At 41.2% G+C, this 23,798-nt stretch overlaps 1 protein-coding gene across 1 annotated transcript in view; it reads right to left on the reverse strand.

Moving 5' to 3' along the window:
- Positions 1 to 584: 584 nt before the first annotated feature.
- The window catches only part of GLTP (glycolipid transfer protein), a 94,874-nt gene continuing 71,660 nt past the window's right edge, over positions 585 to 23,798 (reverse strand). Inside the window, exons 3-5 of the mRNA XM_073582633.1 lie at positions 20,913 to 21,046; positions 10,854 to 11,004; positions 585 to 7,906 (exon numbers count right to left, since the gene is read on the reverse strand). Of these exons, the coding sequence (XP_073438734.1) occupies positions 7,724 to 7,906; positions 10,854 to 11,004; positions 20,913 to 21,046 (468 nt within the window). The 3' untranslated portion in view covers positions 585 to 7,723. The remainder of the gene's footprint in view (positions 7,907 to 10,853; positions 11,005 to 20,912; positions 21,047 to 23,798) is intronic.

The raw sequence follows: 23,798 nt of genomic DNA on the forward strand, positions 1-23,798 counted from the left end.
CCCCTAGGGGTCTTCTTTGAAGCTAGTCCACAGGCTGCGTTTCAAAGGAACTCTGTAATGATAGTCACGGGGGTCATCAGCTGACCACCAGCTGTTATGGCGATGGGTGATCACCTTATTGGCACACTGATGGCTGGAGAAAATGATGTCCCCACAAGCCGACGCTTGTTAAATGCTGCTGTCTGTGGAATATAACAGGTTAATAATCGCAATTGATGGCGGCAGCTCCTGGCTGTAACATACAGCCATCACCTGCTTGCTCCATACACTTGCTTCAAACTTCCGCTGTGCCTGTACCTGGACCAATACGAATATCCTGGACCAGGACCATTATCCTCCACTTTACAGTGGTGTCCACGTGCTTCTTTCATTTATTTGGTATTTAAGTGTTAACAGAAGATTTGGGTCCCATGAATGTAGTGGTGGTCCAGCATGTGCACTCTATTGTAGTAACTGGCGGGGGTCATACATAGGCCAGACAGCCACAGATGATCTAGAAATCATCCTGTGCCTAGAGGATAACTTCACTGCACAACTCCTTTCATACTCCTCTCACACACTAATAAAACAAGGAACAATACGAGTCAAAATAATAGATGCTTTTTTTATTCAATGTTTTAAAAAGATGATATTTGGTCAGACATTTTACCCTTGATGCTCAGACGTTTGCACAATAAATTGACAAATGGGAACATTTTCGTTGAAGTGAAAAAAATTGTTTCCCGTTTGGTCACACAATATACATAGAACAAAACATGTATGGGCCGGTGCAGCATTAGAGCCTTGCACTTTCCCAAAGGTCATGGGTGTAAGTTTTAGTTTCAAGTTCCATTGTGAGCAGCTATACATGGTAACAAATACACAGCAACTCCCAAAACAAACACTACCTGAACTAAAAATCTGTCCATACTTGTTAGGCCTCATTCACATGTGCTTGGGTTGGCCCTCAGCTTGCCCAATTCAGAATTGCAGCGTTACCTCTAATGTGGGAGCTTCTCATGGAGGCAACATTGGGTCTAACACTAATTTTATATTCATATGGGACCATTGCACATCTTTGAGAATAAAGGAAAACATAAAAAGCGATGCGGTTGTTCCCCCTTTGTTCTTTACTTTCACCATGATCTAAAGTAGCCCACACATATTGGGTTAACGTAATCAGTGTATCAGCCAAATTGGTGAAGGATACCTTCACTCAAAGCTACAATCAGCAGTTAGGATATATTCAAAATTAACAGTAGTAATCACAATTTCAGAACATTTCACCAATTTAGAATAGTTATAAAAAATACTTTAGTGTTTTAAAGGGAATCTGCAAAAGGTATTTACTATCCCATCTGAGAGTGGCATGATGTAGGGTTAGAGACCCTTAGTTAAGCAGTGTAGCACTTGCCGAGTTGCTTGATCTAGTTTTGATAAGCACTTCTCTGCTGCAGATCTGACAGTTCTCTGAATACTGAGCTCTGTACAACCCCGCCCCCACCACCAATTGGCATGTTTCTGTATACACTGAGCATAGGCAGAAAGCGGCCAATCAGTAATGGGGGTAGGTTTATACAAAGCTCATGAATATGGAGGACTATATTGCATATTGCAGCAGATTTATTAGTGCTGTAATGATAATCTCCTGCTGATAAAACAGCGAGTTTATCAAAACTACAGCAAGCAGCCCAATAAGTGACATCACTGCAATCAATAAGGACCGTGTATTGAGATGTCGGGATGACATACAGCTAAAACTATGTGACATATACCCATTTGCCATAGTTTTCTGACCTTTTTACTCACCTGTTAAAATTACAATGACACTGAAAACCGTAGCACAACAGATCTAGCAGTTGAGGTGCAGTTAACACTACATTATAATAAACTTTAAGACAACATTATCTTTCGTCAGTTTTCTGCACATAATAAATGAGGCCGTCGGTGACCTCACATTAGTGGCTTGGCGGACTGAAAACCTATCAACAAGGTTTTTTTTTTTTATTATTTCCAGATATGAACATCCATTGAGTCTAATCCTATGCTAGGCGAGTCTGACCCATTGAAGTGAATCGGGAAAAGCTACAATACAAGATCCAATCTGTAGACAGGTGCAATGCGGCTTTTGAAAGAAAGCGGCCACAGTTTCTAATCCTGGGTAACCCATTCCAAGTCGTGCCTTTTATTCAATGCACTACATATATATCACACACATATCTGACTCATTCATTACATATGTAAGCACAAAGGTCAGAACCTGACCCTTTGGAAGCTACACCCTTGCCTTCCTACTAACATCATGTAGCCGATTTGTTTACATTTCACCGTTATAGCAGTATCCTCTTGAGACAGAACTGAAAATCTTCAGTAAAATTAAATGATAGAATGAGTCTTCAGTCATCACTGGGGGGGGGGGAATAATAAAGTCCATCATACACAGATGGTTCGTCCAGCACATTTAGGCTGTGTCACACACTGTCCTTTTAAAACAATTGTGTGCTTGAGGAAGTGACTCGTGGTCTAGACTTCTTGAGGAACCTCAGCACCACAACAGAAAAAAGGAGACCAAGTCTTGCTGAAGTGTAAATTTATTTTGATCCAGCAAGGAGACAAATACAGATATGATCCAACATTTCGACCGGAAGTGGTCTTTGTCAAGGACATCTGTTGCAGGTAGGCAGAAATCAAGTAGATCAATAATGTAAATAAGACATCTTATACTCGGCGTGCCACATTTCCAGATTCCCCGCTCTTGCTCCACACAGGTCCTCCTTGACATGAAAGATCTTACAATTTACATTATTGCTGTACTAGATTTCTGACTAACTGCACCCGCAACAGATGTCCTTGACAAAGACCACTTCTGGTCGAAACGTTGGACCCCATCTGTTTTTGGCTCTTTGCCGGATCACAACAAAATTTACACTGCAGCAAGACCTATAGTCTCATTTTTCTTTTGTGGTGCAGAGGTTCCTCTTTCACACACAGGAGTGCACATTCGGCCCAACACTCACAAGAGAGCAGCTGCCAAACACTCTTGGTGGCAGCTTGTCTCTGTCCGGGAGAGCAAGAGAATTAACAATCCACAAATCAGACTTCACACTCCTGACAATCAATTATCCAGGGCACTCATACTTAGCTGATATCAACAAGTTCAGACAACAGTCTGACATTAGTTTAATGAGAATATCCCTTTAAGGCCACCAAACACATCTCCAAAATCCTATCCCAATATGTAGTAGGTGTACTAATTATTACAAATACCTCCAATTAGAAACGTAGCATACTTCTGATTCGCTATGTCGGTTACCCCATGTGCAGGGCATTGCAGTAGCTTAGATAGCCATGGCTACACATGGGGTAAGCGACTCCGCGAATCATAGCTATGCTACGTTTCTAATTGGAGGTATTTGCTACTATTATTACACCTACTACATATTGGGATAGGATTTGAATACCTCTAAGTGTTTTTGTTTTTTTAAAATTATTGAGCGTATTCTATGAAACTTATGCGGTCAGCTGATAAATTCCCCCTCAATAGTGGCTTCAGGAGGCCAAAATTAAATAATTTAGACAAAATTTTAAACCTATTCAGAATAATTGAAATAAAGTGATACAAAGCAGCACATTTGCTTTATTCAGGCCATAAACAGACAAATAAGAACAGATCCCACCTATGATCCATTGTGTATGGAGGATATCCTCCTACTGCTGCATTCAGGCTAAGCAATAACTCAGCATGTTCAATTTTACCATGGCCTATAATTTTTTTTTCCCATTAAAGGAAACTGTTAGCAGGATTCTAGTCCCCAAACTATGTACATGCGCATGTAGTTCTCCAAAGACAAGTCCAGCAATGCCTTTAAGTGGCCAGGGCGCAACTCCATTATTGAGAAATCAGCATTTGAATTGATATACAAATGAGGATGAAGAGCTCTTTATAGATATGAAGCCTCTGTCACTCCAGTTCTTTTGCCCACCTAGAGCTGCCTCCACCTGCAGCTGCCTAACTGAATGCCCCTTTGCATAAAGTCACAAATCAGAGGCAGTCAGTGAGGCAGGAGAAGGTGGAGCTAATTGGAGAATAGAGCTGGAGTGACTAAAGCTTCAGATCTACCAAATCTGAAGCTTTTGTCACACAAGCTCTATTCTCCACTCAGCACCACCTGCTCCTGCCTGCAAGTTTTTTTTTTACTGTAAATATTTAATGATACATCAGTTATTAACAGATATAGCATAATCACAACTATCTTTTACAATCATAAGCAGAGAATTTGAGTTTTGACTTCAGGCAAAGGAGCATTCAAGTTAAGCAGCAGGAGGAGGCAGCGCTAGGTGGGCAATAGAGTTGGAGTGACAGAGGCTTCAGGTCTAGATATAGCTCTTCAGACTTATTTGCACATGAATTCAGGTACTCAGTAATAAAGGAACAGACTGACCATGTAAAAGGTATTGCTAGACTTTTCTATAAAGTGCTACATATAAATCTATATAGTTTGGAGTGTGAAATCCTTCTGACAGATCACCTTCAAATAAATAGAGGCATGTACCAGAGGCTTACTTCTTTCTCTCATGCAGGGTCAGGAGATCTGAATGTTCAGGTTTATAGTGTCCATAATTCACCAAAAGCCCAATTGGCCATCCACTACATGCACGTTCAGCCTAACGGGAGGACATCAATGGTAAATATTTTTATTATGCAATATAAAATTCACACAACTGTTAGAAAGGAAAAAAATTGATAAAGGATAAGGCAGTCCATGATTGACATTACTTATTTTAAGAGATATTAAGGCACTAAAAGGTTTCAGATTTCAATGGAGGATCATCAACAGGAAGGTACCACAATGGGTGACAGCAGCAAGCCTAACCAAGCAGCAGAGCGGCTTCGTACTGTACGTGAGAATACTCCTCTGGTTGCTTTGAAGTCAATAGGAAAACTGTAGCATGCCAAGTGTAGTGCACAGTGCGATCCGAGAACATCCAGACAAGAGGTTAATAAAACTTACAGACCGTTATTTAATTGGAAATAAAAAAAAAAAAAAAAAATAATCCTATTCTCTCCAGGTAAGTGTTACTCCCTTACTTGTTTAGAAGGTTATATTATAAAGTCATAAAATCCATGTTTCTTGGTTTGCTCAGGAGAAATTCTGCCCATAGTAATCTTTAAAAGCTCAAATAATTGGTTACGCAAGTGTCCACGTGAAAAGGGATTTCTGGCATTGTATAACTACAGGTCATATATTGTGCAAGTTACATACAGTTGTAAAAGGATTGGTCATCAGGACTCTGCAGGAGCGCACAGCACCTCTGCCTCCCAGCTTCCTGGGTGCCAAGGAGCAGCGTGCTCCTGATGGAAACACCGTTCAGGCAAGCAGCCTAGTCACAACGCTGGCCTCAGCTGTGCACTCTGCGATCCTTCTATACAAATTAGCTTAGTCTCTGCAGCAACAGAGGTGCATATAACTACATTTAAAAATGGCTTGTAAGCATTGCGCTCCTTGCCTAGGAGACCAGCCACCACAGAGACTGCAGAGGTGACTGGTGACCAAGACAGGACATGATTTTTCATAAGCACTTTAACAATTCATGATAAGGAGTTAACGTTCAAGATCTCAACATTTTAAGCTCTCAATTTGCGGTCAATGATGAAAACATTCTGGTTTACAGCCAGAGGCTGCCAACTTGTCTTGATCAGAACGCGCGTTGCTGAAGAGAGAACCTTGAACAAGCATGCACTCGTGTAAGTGTGGCACCCCTGAGGCTCAGTCGCCACAGAGGTACTGCACCTCCTCCTGAGGTGTGGTGCCCCACCATCCAGGTAAGTTGGAGGCTCCTGACCACGCTCCAACACACGCATCCCACACAACACAGTAGTTCAGCAAAGCCACATTGCGGCTCCTTGCTTAGAGAGAAGCAGAGCGCCTTTGGTGGCTCCCTGCTTGAAACACTAAACGTGCTGGGAGGCGGGTGGAGTTAGAATACATAAAAGAGTGGGAAGGTTTAGGATTTCAGTCAGTCAGTAGGTCAGTCTAAGAGAGGAAGCCACTCAGAGAGGAGTGAGGAAAGGAGATCCCTGGAAGAGGGATGGAGGAAGAGTGCTGCAGCTGCCTCAGTGATCTGAGCCAGCTGGCACGGGAAAGGAAAGAAGGAGAAAGACATTGAACTGAAACCTGATCTTCCATAAGAGAGAGAGATTAGAACGGAACGAAGGAGTAAAAGGAACAGAGAGGACGTGGGTTAGAGGAAGAACCCTGCCTAGAAGTTCTAAGCGCAAGGCCGGGGTCTGGTCCCCGAGGTTGTATGGACACTAATGGTTCCGCAGCAGACCCCGGTGGAGTAGTGGGCTGTAAATGCACTACTCCCATCTAAGACTTGTGGGCACAACAACAACTTGGATAGTGAGCCGGGACTCAGGAGTAGGGAGTCCCCGAAGCAGGCTACAGCTGTCTGCCGTACAAGTAGAGTTCTTGGAAACATCTGTCAGAAGGGACTCCAGTGTAACTCAGTACTGGGAGTACTTCACACTTAAAGGCGCTATAGAGGAGACGTTCAGAAAGGCACATGTTGGCGGAGCGTTGGAAGGGAGCATTCCATCTTGCCTGGAGGCTGACTGAGTCCCTGACCCAGAGGACACAGCACGGAGGCAGGCACCTGTGTGTACTACAGACTGTGAGTAAAGCTTTGTAACTACAAGCCCTGGTGTCCTCCATTCATTCCTGCGCCAACACATCTGGGTACCAGCTTCTACAATGCCTGCGCCTCTCAGCTTCCCCTACATCTACACTGCCCTGGGACTACAGCACAATAGAGGTTTAAGAAAAGATGCTCCAGAATTGTTATTTTTATGGGTGATGCAAGTCATTCATAAATTATCTTTTACAGAAGCATAGGCGACTATTTTAGGAAATGTATTGCTTTTTTCTGGGAATAAAATGGTTATTTTATGCTGGGACGTACTCCTGAGTATTAGACATTTTGTCGTGGAACACACATCACACCATTATTAGATTAACTTAACACCAGATTATTTTAAAGCCACACCATCAAATATGGAGAGAGATTAGAGATAGATATATATATATATATATATATATATATATATATATATATATATATATGTTATAGGATGCAAAACCAAAAGGACAAAAATTTGTAGCTGACCATGTTATATCCGTCACCTACGTACCTGCCAAGCGGGAAAAGTATTCTACCCAAAATGTGAAGCTGTACCATATATTAGCATGTCACATATTAGAAACCTGTTTACTTACCTGGCTATTTCTTTTACTTGGAGAAATATTGGCATTTTATGATTCAGTTGTGGCAGACATGCTAAAATGTGAGTGCAGCCACATAGGTTTGCATAATTAACGTGGCTTCTATGGAAATTATTACATAGTTATGGTGTTTTTATGCTAACAAATTAGTGGCAATCAACATGCCAGCCACAACAAAAAGAGAAACTGCAAATATCTCTGCAAGTAAAAAACTAAATCTAATAACCGATCTGTAATTTACTGATATATGGTCCATTTTACATTTTGCAGGAAAATCCACTTTATACATGATTTAAGTCATTGGGGCAAGAAATCTATATATCCATAATGCTGAGCAGATCCCCTTCATTAGACGTCTTCTGTTGTGAATGTTCCACACCTCCTGAAGACAGAAGAAAAGAGGCCATGTCCTGAGTTGTAGCCAAGGATAGTGAGTGGGTTGAGTCTGTAAGAGGGGCAAGTTAGGCTTTGTAATCCAGCTCTGCGCTCATCTTGTTGTACATTATATATATTGCTTCAATGGTGGTGGTGTAGTTGACCAGGAACTGGCGGATTTTCTCTATGCACTCTTCCTCTTTCACATTTTGTCCTTTCGAAAGGGCCTTAAGAAAGTCATCTTTATACGGAGCAGCACATAGAGCAGCCTAAATAACAGACGACATATATGTTACGGTGTATACAGAAGAAAAACCGACATATTCAGAACATACACTCGGCCCTCAACTGAATTGTGGAGAACAGCCCAAGGAAGTGTCCAGGCTTATGACACCTTTGGATATGTCATCAGTACAAGATCGTTGGGAGGGGGGGGGATTAATAAGTCATCAAATGTCAGCAATACCACAACGGTTGGGGATTAATACACCATCAATACCACATCGTGGGGGATTAATATGTGATCGATACCACATCGGTGTTGGATTAATACTTCATCAATACCACATCGGTGGGGGATTTTCACGCCAGCAATATCACAACAGTGGGGGATTAATACGTGATCAATACCACATTGGTGGGGGATTAATATGTGATCGATGCCGCACCGGTGGCAGATTAATACGTCATCAATACCACATCGGTGGGGGATTAATACGTCCGCAATATCACAACAGTGGGGGATTAATACGTGATCAATACCACATTGGTGGGGGATTAATACGTCAGCAATACCACATCGGTGGGGGATTAATACGTGATCAATACCGCATCGGTTGGGGATTAATACGTCAGCAATACCACATTGGTGGGGTAAATGTGTTCAGCTCCATCCGAGTATAAAACTGAATGAAATAAGATGTGCTGTTCTGTCTCCACTATGTAGTGGCCATTGCGGAATAGTTCAGCTCAGCTCCTATTCACCTGAATAGGAGCTGATACAGTCCTCAGGAAAATCAACTACACAATGAACGGAGCAGTGCTATGCCGGCTCTGTTCTCTACCTACACCTGGCTGCCATCAGAGCTGATCGGTTCAGCTGCCAGTTGTCGATTGCCATCCATAATCTGATATTGATGACCTATTCTAAGGACAGGTCAATATTGTAATTCTAGAAAACTCTTAAAAACTAATCCACTCCTAATTGCAATGTTATTCGGCATCCTGGTGCCTTACTCTACAAAAAAAAAATAAAATAATATTAACTGCATTTTTCAATCTTATGGAAAGAGAAAGTCTTCCGTTGTGAGCTCAACGGTGAATTCTATTTTCACAATAGACAAAATTAAAGGGCGGCCTACTGAGCATCTAAACCTCTTTTACACTACAAATACATTTTTATTACAGGAAACATGATTCTCTAAGAAAAATCAATGTGTCTATGATATGGCATAAAACTTCCAGAAATCTATGAGTAATCCGAGAGACTTTAAAGTGCACTACAGAATCCAGTTGAAGAATCATACTGGGTGTGTGGAGGAATTCAATGTGGGGGGGATCATACTGTTGGGGGGTACTTTTGTTTACATCATACTTTTATCTGCGTTATTCAAGGTTTTTTTTCTATCTTTCGTTATTACATATTTAAATTAGGCTTTTGGTCCATAAACTTTTTATTGCCATTACATAGAATAAAATAGTTTAATAGGTTAACTGCTATCAGTTAAAATGAACTTTGTTCGAACGACAACCCCTTTAAGATTGTTTCCATATATCTTTATATTTGATAAGGAAAAGCGTCCTCAATTGTAGATTTTTTTTTTTTTTTTTTTATAAATCCCAAGGTTGTCCCATGATTTTGTCCAAACTTTCAATTTTGTCCTTCTGTGAATCTGAGTTTGACAAGAGTGTACAAGGGCAACTAGTCTAACAGTGACACATTTGCTAGGGGGTGAATTGGATTTTAGATATCAACATATGTAGTGCTTTTTACTTTAGGACATATGCCGCCATCAGAGAGGTCTGACAGTAGGATACATGTTTATAGAGGACTATAGAAAGCTAGCATTCAGCAAAATAAGGGCTTGGAACACAGCTATCTTATGGCTATGGCCTATAATGGTGTCCTACAATAACTTTTAAATCAAGTTTAGCCCTACTCTTCCATCCCTTCTTTATTTATTTTTTTTTAAAGAGCATCCAACAGCAGGTTTAACTCTAAAAGGTATTAAAAGTGCTTTTTCTCCTAATAGTTTTTATTTTTTTTCAATTTATTATTATTTTTTTTTTTTTTTTTTTAACATGGGCATGTGGTTGCCCAGACAAGCCTGGAATCATCATTCCCAAAGTACACAGATGTTAAGCCCACAGTGGCATGATTGACATCTCAGCATGTGCATTGAAGAAGAGAAGAAATCACCTTTCTCCTCCTCCCTGCTCTACCTGCACATGCCAGGGGAAGGACTCACACATACCAGAACTAATCCAGGAGCAATGTCTGAGCTGATATTGCGCGGGCGGCGCCATCTTGAAAGGATTTTTTTTTTTTCTTCTCCAGTAAGTTGGCGTCGCCGGCGCATGCGCAGTAGCAGCTATCAGATCACAGCTATAGACACCAATAGCAGCTACTGAACAGGCGCCATTTTCAAATTTAGTTTTTCTAGCTGAATAACATGAAGAACAGGTATTATTGGCACATGAAACAATTATGCTGCAGAGCAGGTGCCGCGACTGGCACCTACCTGCAGAAGGGTTAATTTTTAAGTATGTACACATATTCATTATGTAAACTAGGGGGCAGGTCACTGAGGGATCAATGACCTGTCAGAATCCATACTGGTAAATACCTAATCAGAGCACCACATGAAGCCCCCCACCGGCTGCCCCGGAGCACGAGCATATCATTAACTCAAAACTGAAAATAAAGATTACACAACAACCACAAGACGGATTTCATCAACCAAGGTATCATTTTATTCAGTATAACGGCGCCAACCTGACACTGTGTGTAGGATACTGTGCACAATCCTGCTGACAGGTTCCCTTTAAAAGGGGTAAAACCTGAGTCAGGTTTCCTTTATGGCAAAAACTAAAAATCAATTAAATGCTTAGAGAAGGAATCAGAAGTTCTCCTTCCTGATAAAGAGCTATACAGCAGAAATTGTGGGTTATTCTAGCATTTCAGAGAATATAACAATAGATTCTTGGTACCCTTACCTGGAATAGTTTCTGTACGACCCAGCCATGGTATTTTTTAAGTGCAATCTCATAAGCCTTTGTTACATTGACCTTAATGTGATTTGGGTTTTGTTCATCCCTTTCTCCGTCAGCGATGCTTTGTAATAATACCTGAATAAACTTTAGACCCCTATGGATAAAGTAGTATGTTTAAGGTACGCAAAAGGAAAGAATAGACTTTATGGCTATCGCCAACATGGACATTTAATACAGGACACATATGGTCTGAAAATGTAAATAAAAATGGCCAACAAGTGATCAAGTGTAAAAATACATAACAAAGCTGGAAAATAGACCTGCAAAATTCATTGGATTTGATTACGAGTATTTCCAGAGCTTTCGTTATTTTGCCAACAATGGTGGAATTAAATTTATATAATTTGGATGAAGAAAAACTAAAAAATTACCCCCTGTGCAAGTTGTCAATCCTGCTGTACAAGGTAGCTCTGCTACTTACTGGAGTTTTCAGTTAGACATGGGTGCATGCATCTCAAGGGCTGGGTATAGAAATGGGTTTATTTTTATCCAAGATCGAGAGCTTTAGCTTGAACTTAAAACCGTATACTTTTTCATAAACACTAAGGGTATGTGCGCAAGTTGCAGATTTGCTTTTGTAAAAATCTGCGCAGATTCTGCATCTTGGCAGAAAACTCCCTTGAAAATCCGGGCGGTTTTTATGTGTTTTTGATGCGGATTTTCATGCTTTTTTGTAAGCTAAAGATATACCGTATTATTTAACAAAAATAAAAAAAAAAAAAAAAAAAAAAAAAAAAAAACAGAATTGTGATGTAATTTCCTTGTCCAACCTCTTTTTCATTCTCCATTGAAGACCATATTATCATTATGTACCATGTTCAAATATAATGTTTACACACACACACAAAACAAATATAAGTGAATATAATTTTATAATGAGGCACATTCTTTTCAACGTCCATGTGGGTTTATTTGCTTCATAAACCATCAAATCCGCAACAGAAAGGTAAAATACAGGCAAAATACAGCATCAATGTCCATAGCAGAGCTCTACCTGGAGCCAGAGACACCGGGTGGCTTCTCGCTCTCTGCACACAGACCACTCTGTAATGTCCAGCCTGGGCACATGGAAATCTTTCCACACTGGGAGACTCCCAAACACTCACTCCCATGTGCTAAACACACCTCGAATACATAGCTTGTAGCCACACCCACAGGTGAGGTATGGTTCACATGGGCTGGTCACATGGTCATGACCTCACTGCAGGTCCTCAAACACCTGCAGGTCCTGATGGAAAACGGGGGTACAGTGAGCACCCTCACCCAGAGGTGAGGTAAAATGGGTAGCCAGACCCTCCCATCTCTCATAGCTACCCGCAACACGGACCAGGTGCACTAAACGACATATTAGTGCTCATGTGCACAAAATACTCTGGGTTGCATCGCAGGGAGCACCCATCCCTGTGACATACATCTCCCATTAACCACCAGTCACTATATTATGAGAAAGGTATAATAAAGGTATTCAAGGATTGATCCCTTTATTGGCCAACCAGAAAAATTATATTTGCAAGCTTTCAGGGCTCAGAAGGCCCCTTCATCAGGCTAAATTACAAGTGAATTACGGTGAAGCAACGGCAACATTTAAATAGGAATTACAACAGGACACGAGGTGATACAGGCCAAGGAATTCAAATTAAGGTTTTTGCTACATATGCAGATGAGGTCCAAGTGTTCTACTAGAGATCTGAAGACCTTCTTGTGGAGGTGTGAACTGTGTCCATGTAATGAGTCATGAATCCAGGTGTCAAACTGAGTCCTATGGTTAGAGATTGAAACATTTATAAATTTCAACTCCCAGATTTTTCTCTGTCACTATTAAAATAACCTTTCAATACTAGGACTTTTAGATCTGCCAAGCTGTGTGCAGGTCTAGAGAAGTGTGTCCCTACAGGTGTGTCCAACTCATTTTTCAAAGCGTGTCTATGCAGATTCATCCTTGTTTGTAGTTTTTGCTTAGTTTCCTCGATGTATGTCCCTGCATTGCACCTTGTACACTGTATCATGTACACTACATTGGAGAATGTACATGAAAAAGAGTCCACGATCTTATAGTCTTGATTTGTGTTCGGTATGGGTAATTTTGGGTAATTTTAATACATCATCATCTTGTGAACCTCTCGCAGAATGAGCCAAACATGGCAGAAATGAAGGTTCTATCAAAGGGTCTAACATTCTGTCCCACTAAATAGCTTGACACAGCTCAATTCTGTAGTGATATCGAGAAATTCTTCTGCAGATTAAGGCTAAAAGAATTCTTCCATGACAACACAGATAATACATCACAAATCAGTGAGAAAGACACACCAACAAAAAAAAAAAAAAAAAAGAAGAGGACAAACTGGACCCCACAACCTGGGCACAACCAAACTCTGGACCACTATATAGACCGTTTCCGCAAAAAAGTAAAATCTGACATTTTGGACAAAACACCTCAAAGTACCTCACAATATCAGTATGGAGGAAACAAGAGCCACAAAATCCTTAAAAACCAACAACAATATCATCATTAAACCAGCAGATAAAGGAGGAACTGTAGTAATTATGAATATGTCAGATTACATCCAGGAAGCACACAGACAACTCCTGGACAAAAAAAAACAAAACACTACACCCCCCTTCAGGAAGATCCCACCAAAAAATACAAAGAGGAATAAGCAAAGATTATATATGGGTTTGACTCTATGTCATCCTCCCTACTGGACCCAATACCAGACAACCCCCAAATAGGTACCTTCTACAGGTTACCTAAAATACACAAAGAAGGTAATCCAGGGAGACCCATCATCTCTGGTATTGGGACATTAACTGAGAATATCTCTGGCTGGGTGGAGAACATTTTAAAACCCTTAGTGAAGCAAACACCCAGCTACATCCAGGACACCACAGACATTCTCTGCAAATTGTCAGCCCTGGGTCCACTTCCAGAGGACACAATATTGGCCACCATTGATGTAGAGTCCTTATATTCCAACATTCCTCACAAAGATGGGATTGCTGCATGCAAATATTTCCTCCAAAAAAACCCAAAAAACAACAATCTGGCCGCGGAACCAGCCTTGCAACTCATCAGGTTTGTGCTCCGACATAACTTTTTCCTTTGGAAACAATACATACCAACAGTGTATGAGTGGCACCATGGGAAGCAAAATGACACCACAATATGCTAATCTGTTTATGGCTAAACTAGAACAAGACTTTTTGGCATCCTGCACTATCAAACCTCTAGCATACTTCCGCTACATTAATGACCTACTAATAATCTGGAAAGGCTCAGAGGAGGACTTGCTTACCTTCCACAAAAACTTCAACAAATTCCAGCAAACCATCAAGCTCACCCTCAACTTTTCAAAGTCCCAAATCCATTTTCTAGACACGACCACATACATCAAAGACAATACCGTACAAACGACTATTTACCATAAACCCACAGGACGTCCGGCATACCTGAGATGGAACAGCTTTCATCCAAGACACACAAAAAAAAATCAATAATCTACAGTCAAGCTCTAAGGAACATTCAGATCTGTTCAGACAATGAGGATAGAAAACTACACTTACTATCACTTAGGAAAATATTCCTACAACAAGGGTATCATCCACTTGTAATTGATTAACCCCTTCATGACCCAGCCTATTTTGACCTTAATGACCTGGCCATTTTTGGCAATATTGACCAGTGTCCCTTTATGAGGTAATAACTCAGGAACGCTTCAACGGATCCTAGCGATTCTGAGATTGTTTTTTCGTGACATATTTGGCTTCATGTTAGTGGTAAACTTAGGTCAATAATGTTTTCATTTATTTGTGAAAAAAACGGAAATTTGGCGAGAATTTTGAAAATTTCGCAATTTTCACATTTTTAATTTTTATTCCGTTAAACCAGAGAGTTATGTGACACAAAATAGTTAATAAATAACATTTCCCACATGTCTACTTTACATCAGCACAACTTTGGAAACAAAATTTTTTTTTGTTGGGAAGTTATAAGGGTTAAAGGTTGACCAGCGATTTCTCATTTTTACAACAAAATTTACAAAACCATTTTTTTTTTTAGGGACCACGTCACATTTGAAGTCACTTTGAGGGGTCTATATGGCAGAAAATACCCCAAAGTGACACCATTCTAAAAACTGCACCCCTCAAGCTACTCAAAACTATATTCAAGAAGATTATTAACCCTTCAGGTGCTTCACAGCAACTAAAGCAATGTGGAAGGAAAAAATGAACATTTTAATTTTTCCAATAAAAAATTTTTTTAGCATCAATTTTTTCATTTACACATGGGCAACAGGATAAAATGATCCTAAAATTTGTTGGGCAATTTCTCCTGAGTATACCGATACCTCATATGTGGTCATAAACCACTGTTTGGGCGCACGGCAGGGCTCAGAATGGAAGGAGCGCCATTTGACTTTTTGAATGGAAAATATGCTGGAATATTTAGCGGTTGCCATGTCGCGTTTGGAGAGTCCCTGTGCGCCTAAACATTGGAGCTACCCCACAAGTGACCCCATTTTGGAAACTAGACTCTCCAAGGAACTTATTTAGATGCATAGTGAGCACTTTGAACCGCCAGGTGCTTCACAAATTGATCCATAAAAAAAAAAAAGACTTTTTTTCACAAAAATTTTCTTTTAGCCTCAGTTTTTTCATTTTCACATGGGCAATGGGATAAAATGGATCCTAAAATTTGTTGGGCAATTTCTGCTGAGTGCACAGATACCTCATATGTGCTCATAAACCACTGTTTGGGCACACGGCAGGGTCCCGAAGGGAAGGATCACCATTTGACTTTTTGAATGGAAAATTAGCTCCAATCGTTACTGGACACCATGTCCTGTTTGGAGAGCCCCTGTGTGCCTAAACATTAGAGCTCCCCCACAAGTGACCCCATTTTGGAAACTAGACCACCCAAGGAACTTTTCTAGATGTGTGGTGAGGACTTTGAACCCACAAGTGCTTCACAGAAGTTTATGACGCAGAAAAAAAAAAAAATATTTTTGTATTTTCACTCCTCAAAAATGATTTTTTAGCCCGCTATTTTTTATTTTCACAAGGCTAACAGGAGAAATTGGACCACAAAAGTTGTTGTGTAATTTGTCCTGAGTACACCGATACCCCATATGTCAGGGGAAACCACTGTTTGGGCGCATGGGAGAGCTCAGAAGGGAAGGAGCGCAATTTTGGAATGCAGACTGATGGGATGTTCTGCGGGCATCATGTTGCGTTTGCAGAGCCACTGATGTGCCTAAACAGTAGAAACCCCCCACAAGTGACCCCATTTTGGAAACTAGACCCCCCAAGGAGCTTATCTAGATGTGTAGTGAGCACTTTGAACCCCCAAGTGCTTCACAGAAGTTTATAAACGCAGAGCCATGAAAATAAAAAATCATTTTTTTTCCTCAAAAATGATTTTTTAGCCCGCTATTTTTTATTTTCACAAGGGTAACAGGATAAATTGGACCCCTAAAGTTGCTGTTCAGTTTGTCCTTAGTACGGTGGCACCCCATATGTGGGAGGGAACCACTGTTTGGGCGCACGGCAGGGCTCCGAAGGGAAGGAGCGCCATTTGACTTTTTGAATGGAAAATTAGCTCCAATCGTTAGCGGACACCATGTCGTGTTTGGAGAGGCCCTGTCTGCCTACACTTTGGAGCTCCCCCACATATCACCCCATTTTGGAAACTAGACCCCCTAAGGAAGTTATCTAGATGCATAGTGAGCACTTTGAACCCCCAGGTGCTTTACAGAAGTGTATAACGCAGAGCTGTGAAAATAAAAATATTTTTTTTTTCCTCAAAAAATGATTTTTTTTAGCCCGCTATTTTTTATTTTCACAATAGTAACAGGAGAAATTGGACCCCAAAAGTTGTTGTCCAGTTTGTCCTGAGTACGCTGGTACCCAATATGTGGGGAGGGACCACTGTTTGGGCACACATCGGGGCTCGGAAGGGAAGTAGTGACGTTTTGAAATACCGACTTGATGGAATGGTCTGCGGGCGTCATGTTACGTTTGCAGAGCCCCGATGTGCCTAAACAGTGGAAACCCCCCACAAGTGACCCCATTTTGGAAACTAGACCCCCCAAGGAACTTATCTAGATGTTTGATGAGCACTTTGAACCCCCAAGTGCTTCACCGAAGTTTATAACTCAGAGCCGTGAAAACAAAAAAATCATTTTTTTTCACAAAAATCATTTTTTTAGCCCCCAATTTTTTATTTTCCCAAGGGTAACAGGAGAAATTAGACCCCCAAAGTTGTTGTGCAATTTTTCTTGAGTACGCTGATACCCCATATGTGGGGGTAAACCACTGTTTGGGCACACGTCGGGGCTCGGAATGGAGAGAGTGCTGTTTGACATTTTGAACGCAAAATTGGCTGGAATAAATCGTGGCACCATGTCGCGCTCGGAGACCCCGTGATGTGCCTAAACAGTGGAAACCCCTCAATTCTAACTCCAACCCTAACCCCAACACAACCCTAACCCTAATCCCACCCTAATAATAACCCTAACCACAGCCCTAACGCCAACACACCCCTAACCCTAATCCCAACTCTAACCCTAACTACAAGCCTAACCCTAATCCCAACCCACCCCTAACCCCAGCCCTAACCCTAATTCCAGCCCTAACCCTAATTCCAGCCCTAACCCTAATTCCAACCCTAACCATAATTCTAGCCCTAACCCTATCTGTAACCCTTATTCCAACCCTAACCCTTATTCCAACCCTAACCCTAATTCCAACCCTAACCCTAATTCCAACCCTAAATGGAAAAAAAAATATTTTTTTTATTTTATTATTTGCGCCTGGCTATGGGGGTGATAAAAGGGGGGTGTATTTACTTTTTTTTTCATTTTGATCACTGTGAGAGTGTATCACAGTGATCAAAATGAAAAATGAACGGGCAACCGGCAAATTCATGGGCGCCGCCATCTTGGACAATGGCAGGCGCACTGCGCATGCGCCCGCCATTTTGCAAGATGGCGGCGCCCATGATCCGGACGCCGGGAGCCACGGCGGGACACCGGGAGCACGATCGGAGGTCCTGGGGGGATCGGAAGGTGGGAGGGGGCGATAGACAGGGGAGGGGGAGCAGATGATGTCCAGCCAGTCGGTGTGTGGGGGGGTCGGGGGTCGGTGTCCAGCCATGTCCGATGCTATTGCAGCATCGGCCATGGCTGGATTGTAATATTTCACCAAATTTCATTGGTGAAATATTACAAATCGCTCTGATTGACTGTTAAAAGTGAAACAGCCAATCAGAGCGATCGTAGGCACGTGGGGGCTAAGCCACGCCCCCAGGGATTAACTGTAGAGTGTCCTTTGTGTGCGGGTCGGGTGACCTTTCAGTGACACCGGTCACCCGACCCGCAGGGGGGCTATTTATAGCATGACGCCTACGTAGGCGTCATAGGTCGTTTGGGCACGACTTTTCATGACGCCTACGTAGGCGTCATGGGTCGTGAAGGGGTTAACAGATCCACAGAGCTACAAGGATCCCAAGAACATATAAACCAAAACAACTAAGAAAAACTAGAAAAATCAGGGATTATAAGATATGCTTTGGTGAAGTTGACCCAATTAATCACAGAAAAAAAATCATTGACCCTTGGACAATTGTCCAATGGGCTAAAAGTCTATCGCCAACATAATATTATTAAAAGAAAAATGCCAAATAGTCCCTGATAAAAATAGAGGCTCAAATCAAGATATTGTGAAAATAATTAGAAATTTTTTTATTGGTAATATTACACATATAACGTGACAACCTGCAAAGCATAAATCCAGGAGGGAGCAGGAGGCGGCAGATAAAATGTTAAGGGTATAACACAGTACATAGTATAATATAGGGGGATAAAAGAACTCCTTAAAAACCATATAAATAAATGGATATATTGAGTCCGCAACTAATAGCAATAAGTCTCAAGAGGATATTTCGTAGAAGAAATTGCTAATAGAGTAATTAGAGACAAAGTAACTTTATGTAGTGTGGCTCAACAAAGGTAAGAATGGTATAGGAGGCTAGTATCTTCTAGTATCTTCCCATATAGAGAATAATAACGTGTATACCAGACAGGGAACGAAAAGGTCTCACTGGGCTGAATTGCACGTGCCCAGCTGCTCTACAACAGATGAAAAGGGTGATCTTATCTCAGTCTGACACATTTTGACTGGCTATTGAATGATAAAGTAGTCATGCAATCGCTGATCAATGGATGGCGGTGACTTAGAGATTAAGAAAATTCTAGGGTTAAATACCTTCAGTCATGTTGCGGCTGGAGGTCAGTGCAAGGAGCAGGGGTGAGACGCAGGGAGCCTCGACGCGTGTTTCGTCTATGGCTTCGTCGTGAGGCGTGCCCCTTGTAGTCATTTACAACCCTCACATGAGCATTTTAAGGAAAATGGCGCTGACCTCCAACCCATATTTCGCAGAGATCACAGACTAATAGCAATATTCCCAGAACAGCCACGGCTCGCCTACAAACAGCCTCCCAACCTAAGGAATATCCTTGTCAGAAGTGCCCTTGCATCACCATCAGAGACAGGCACAGTCCCCTGTAACACTAAGAAATGCAAAACCTGCACCCACATATCACCAACAGATAATGTCCCCATACCCAACACATATCAGGACTATAAGATCGTAGACTCTTTCATGTACATCCTCCAATGTAGTGTACATGATACAGTGTACAAGGTGCAATGCAGGGACATACATCGTTGAAACTAAGCAAAAAACTACAAACAAGGATGAATCTGCATAGACACACTATTAAAAATGAGCTGGACACACCTGTAGGAATACACTTCTCTAGACCTGGACACAGCTTGGAAGATCTAAAAGTCCTAATATTGAAAGGTCATTTTAATAGTGACAGAGAAAGAAAAATCTGGGAGTTGAAATTTATAAATATGTTTCAATCTCTAACCATAGGACTCAATTTGACACCTGGATTCATGACTCATTACATGGACACAGTTCACACCTCCACAAGAAGGCCTTCAGATCTCTAACAGAACGCTTGGACCTCATCTGCATGTGAAACAAATACCTTCATTTGATTTCCTTGGCCTGTATCACTTCATGTCCTGTTGTAATTCCTATTTAAATGTTGCCGTCTCTTCTCAGTAATTCACTTGTAATGTAGCCTGATGAAGGGGCCTTCTGAGCCCTGAAAGCTTGCAAATATAATTTTTCTGGTCAGCCAATAAAGGTATCACTCCTTGAATACCTTTCTCATTTTTTTGGGGACTTAAGTATTTACATCAATCTATATACAGTATATGTAAACATTTTTCACCTATATTTGCTTTGTGTGTAAACATTATAAATTTGAACATGGTATGTAGTGCCATTATGGTCTTCAATGGAGAATGAAAAAAAGGTTGAACAGGGTAATGACATCACTATTCATTTATTTTTAATAATATATCTTTATGTAACTATGGATTTACAAAACCGCATGAAAAATGCAACAAAAATGCATAAAAACCACACAGATTTTCCACTACGTTTTTCTGACAAGAGATGCAGAAACCTTGCAGAAATTTCTGCAAGCAAATACGCAACATGCGCCCATAGCCTTAAAGTTTGTATATATCACAGTGCTTGCAAAGTATTGACGGACCTTGTGATGGATTCCTGCAGTTGCCAATCAGTTGTGACTACAATGACTCCACTTTATCAGGAGGATGACCAAGTCTAGTTGGCATCACTGGGTTTCGCCTTTTAGAATGATTAATAGTTACAGTTCCTGTACAAAACCAGGCAGCCATTTTTAGTGTTTTATAATAATAATTTTAAATTACCGTAATTTTATGGAATCTCCTCTCCTAAATGCAGCTGGGCTATGTGTTCTCTGCTTTAAACCCGAAGTGGTAAAAATTGTGTCCATTTATGATACATAATTAATTAAAATTGTATTTTTCTTTATATAACAGAAAACCCATTTCTTCCTGAAGTCGAATATAATTTGTATACAACTGTACACAACTTACCTTTTTAACCACATCAGAGCTAGAGTTGCACCAACTTTGGGCCATTGGGGCCCATGCATTTCTTTTTCTCCTTCCAGAATTTGCTGTAAAGTTTTGAACTTGGTAGGGTTTGTTTCATAAACATTACGGATTTTCTAGTAGATAGCAAAAAACTACAATTAATACTTGGTCACAATAAGACTTTATTAAACTGAAAATAATAGTCCTAGAGCAAGTAGTCATTGCACATCACTGGGATAAGTAATCAAGTAACTTGACAACTGATTTTAGCTACATACTGTAGCTGCATGATGGTATGGTGCAGGCAACTGCAACATAGCTTCAATTAAAAAAGTTCTCTGGGAATAGAAGAAAAAACTGAAAGAAAAGGTCAAATAAAATCATAAATATTTTAAAATCAACAAATCAGAATAGTTTCTTCTAGCTAGGTCATTCGTAAGGAATTAAGAAGGCCTCTTCCTTTTCACGCTGAAAGAAACCTATCCTACAATGTTAAGATCGGTGCCTGAGCGTGTGCAGTAGGAAGCTCCACTGGAGTGACCTGGAGACAACTATACCATGTAATGTCATTCAGAAAGACAGAATAAAGTGTGAGCAGCTTCTTACCTCCGCACTCCAGGTATCTCCAGTATTATATCAGAACGACAAGGTAAACAGCAGTGTGAGCAGCCTCTTCTAATCTCAGCACCACTTGTAGCTCCAGTATTATATCAGAACAACAGGGTGAACAGCAGTGTGAGCAGCCTCTTCTAACCTCAGCACCACTTGTAGCTCCAGTATTATATCAGAACAACAGGGTGAACAGCAGTGTGAGCAGCCTCTTCTAATCTCAGCACCACTTGTAGCTCCAGTATTATATCAGAACAACAGGGTGAACAGCAGTGTGAGCAGCCTCTTCTAATCTCAGCACCACTTGTAGCTTCAGTATTATATCAGAACAACAGGGTGAACAGCAGTGTGAGCAGCCTCTTCTAATCTCAGCACCACTTGTAGCTCCAGTATTATATCAGAACAACAGGGTGAACAGCAGTGTGAGCAGCCTCTTCTAATCTCAGCACCACTTGTAGCTTCAGTATTATATCAGAACAACAGGGTGAACAGCAGTGTGAGCAGCCTCTTCTAAGCTCAGCACCACTTGTAGCTCCAGTATTATATCAGAACAACAGGGTGGACAGCAGTGTGAGCAGCCTCTTCTAACCTCAGCACAACTTGTAGCTCCAGTATTATATCAGAACAACAGGGTGAACAGCAGTGTGAGCAGCATCTTCTAACCTCAGCACAACTTGTAGCTCCAGTATTATATCAGAACGACAGGGTGAACAGCAGTGTGAGCAGCCACTTCTTACCTCAACATTCCTGCAATCTCCAGTATTAGATCAGAAAGACAGGGTGGACAGAAGTTTGAGCAGCCTCTTACATCAGCATCACTTGTATCTCCAGTATTAGATCAGAAAGGATAGGCAATAGTGCAAGCGGCCTCTTACCTCAGTACCCCTTGTATCTCTAGTGATGGAGGACAATTTATTACACACGAAGGGAGGGAGAGGAGTTTCGTACTGCACATGCTCACAGGCACTTCTAACATTTTAAGACATAGTTATGTTCGCGTGACAAGACTGTGGCCATTATAATTGTATAGCTCTTTCTTCCTTCGCCAAAATGTTTGTTATTTGCTAATTAAAAGTAGTATATGTAATGACATTTTATGCAGTTTTTATTCTATTCCCAGGGAAATTTAAGTGAATAGAGCACAGAGTTGGATGGGAGAATCCCGATACCATGAAAGCAGCAATGATCAAAAATCCAGCCCTTTTATTAGGAGGATTAGGTCTAGTAAGCCCCCCCACTGATCATGTTCATTGTAAATAATATTGCCCCAATTTTATGAGAAACCATTGCTAACAATTTCTCATTTTATAGGAAGACTATATAAAGAATAGCATTGAGAAAGGAGCAAATGTACTGGAGTCTGAAGACATAGTAAAAGGGAGCATTGAATTTAAGGACTAAAAATGGGACAAGAATAGAACACATCAAAAATAAAATAAATTCTAGTACCTCATTTAGTAGAGGTGTTTAATTCATTTTTACTAGGTACAACCCCCCCCCCAGAAACTCTTGAAGCATACCGTATATACTCGAGTATAAGCCGACCCGAGTAGAAGCCGAGGCCCCTCATTTTAACACAAAAAAACTGGGAAAACTTATTGACTCGAGTATAAGCCGAAGTTGATGCTGCACAAGGGTTAATGGTGGTCCAAAAAGATGCTCCATAGACAAAATACCCCCCATAAAATGCTGCACAAGGGTTAGTGGTGACCCAAGAAGATGCTCCATAGATAAATACGGCCCATAAAATGCTGCACAAGGGTTAGTGGTGGGCCAAGAAGATGCTCCATAGATAAATACGGCCCATAAAATGCTGCACAAGGGTTAGTGGTGGCCCGAGAAGATGCTCCATATATAAATACCCCCATAAAATGCTGCACAAGGGTTAATGGTGTCCCAAGAAGATGCTCAATAGATAAATACGGCCCATAAAATGCTGCATAAGGGTTAATGGGGCCTGAGAAGATGCTCCATAGATAAATACGGCCCATAAAATGCTGCACAAGGGTTAATGGGGCCCGAGAAGATGCTCCATAGATAAATATGGCCCATAAAATGCTGCACAAGGGTTAACGGTGGCCCAGAAAGATGCGCCATTGATAAATATGGCCCATATATTCCTGCTGCTGCAATAAAAAAAAAAAAAAAAAAAAAAGACATACCTCTCGTCGCTGGTGGCCAGGTGCCGGTGTCGCCACTGGCTCAGGCCCCCGGCACTCGTGATATTCACCTGTCCCATCGCCGAGTGCCGCTATGTCTCCCGGGTCCTCTGCAGTG

The sequence above is a fragment of the Dendrobates tinctorius genome, unplaced genomic scaffold (genome assembly GCF_039654945.1).
Source record: "Dendrobates tinctorius isolate UK_male_01 unplaced genomic scaffold, ASM3965494v1 ptg000073l, whole genome shotgun sequence".
Lineage (NCBI taxonomy): Eukaryota > Metazoa > Chordata > Amphibia > Anura > Dendrobatidae > Dendrobates > Dendrobates tinctorius.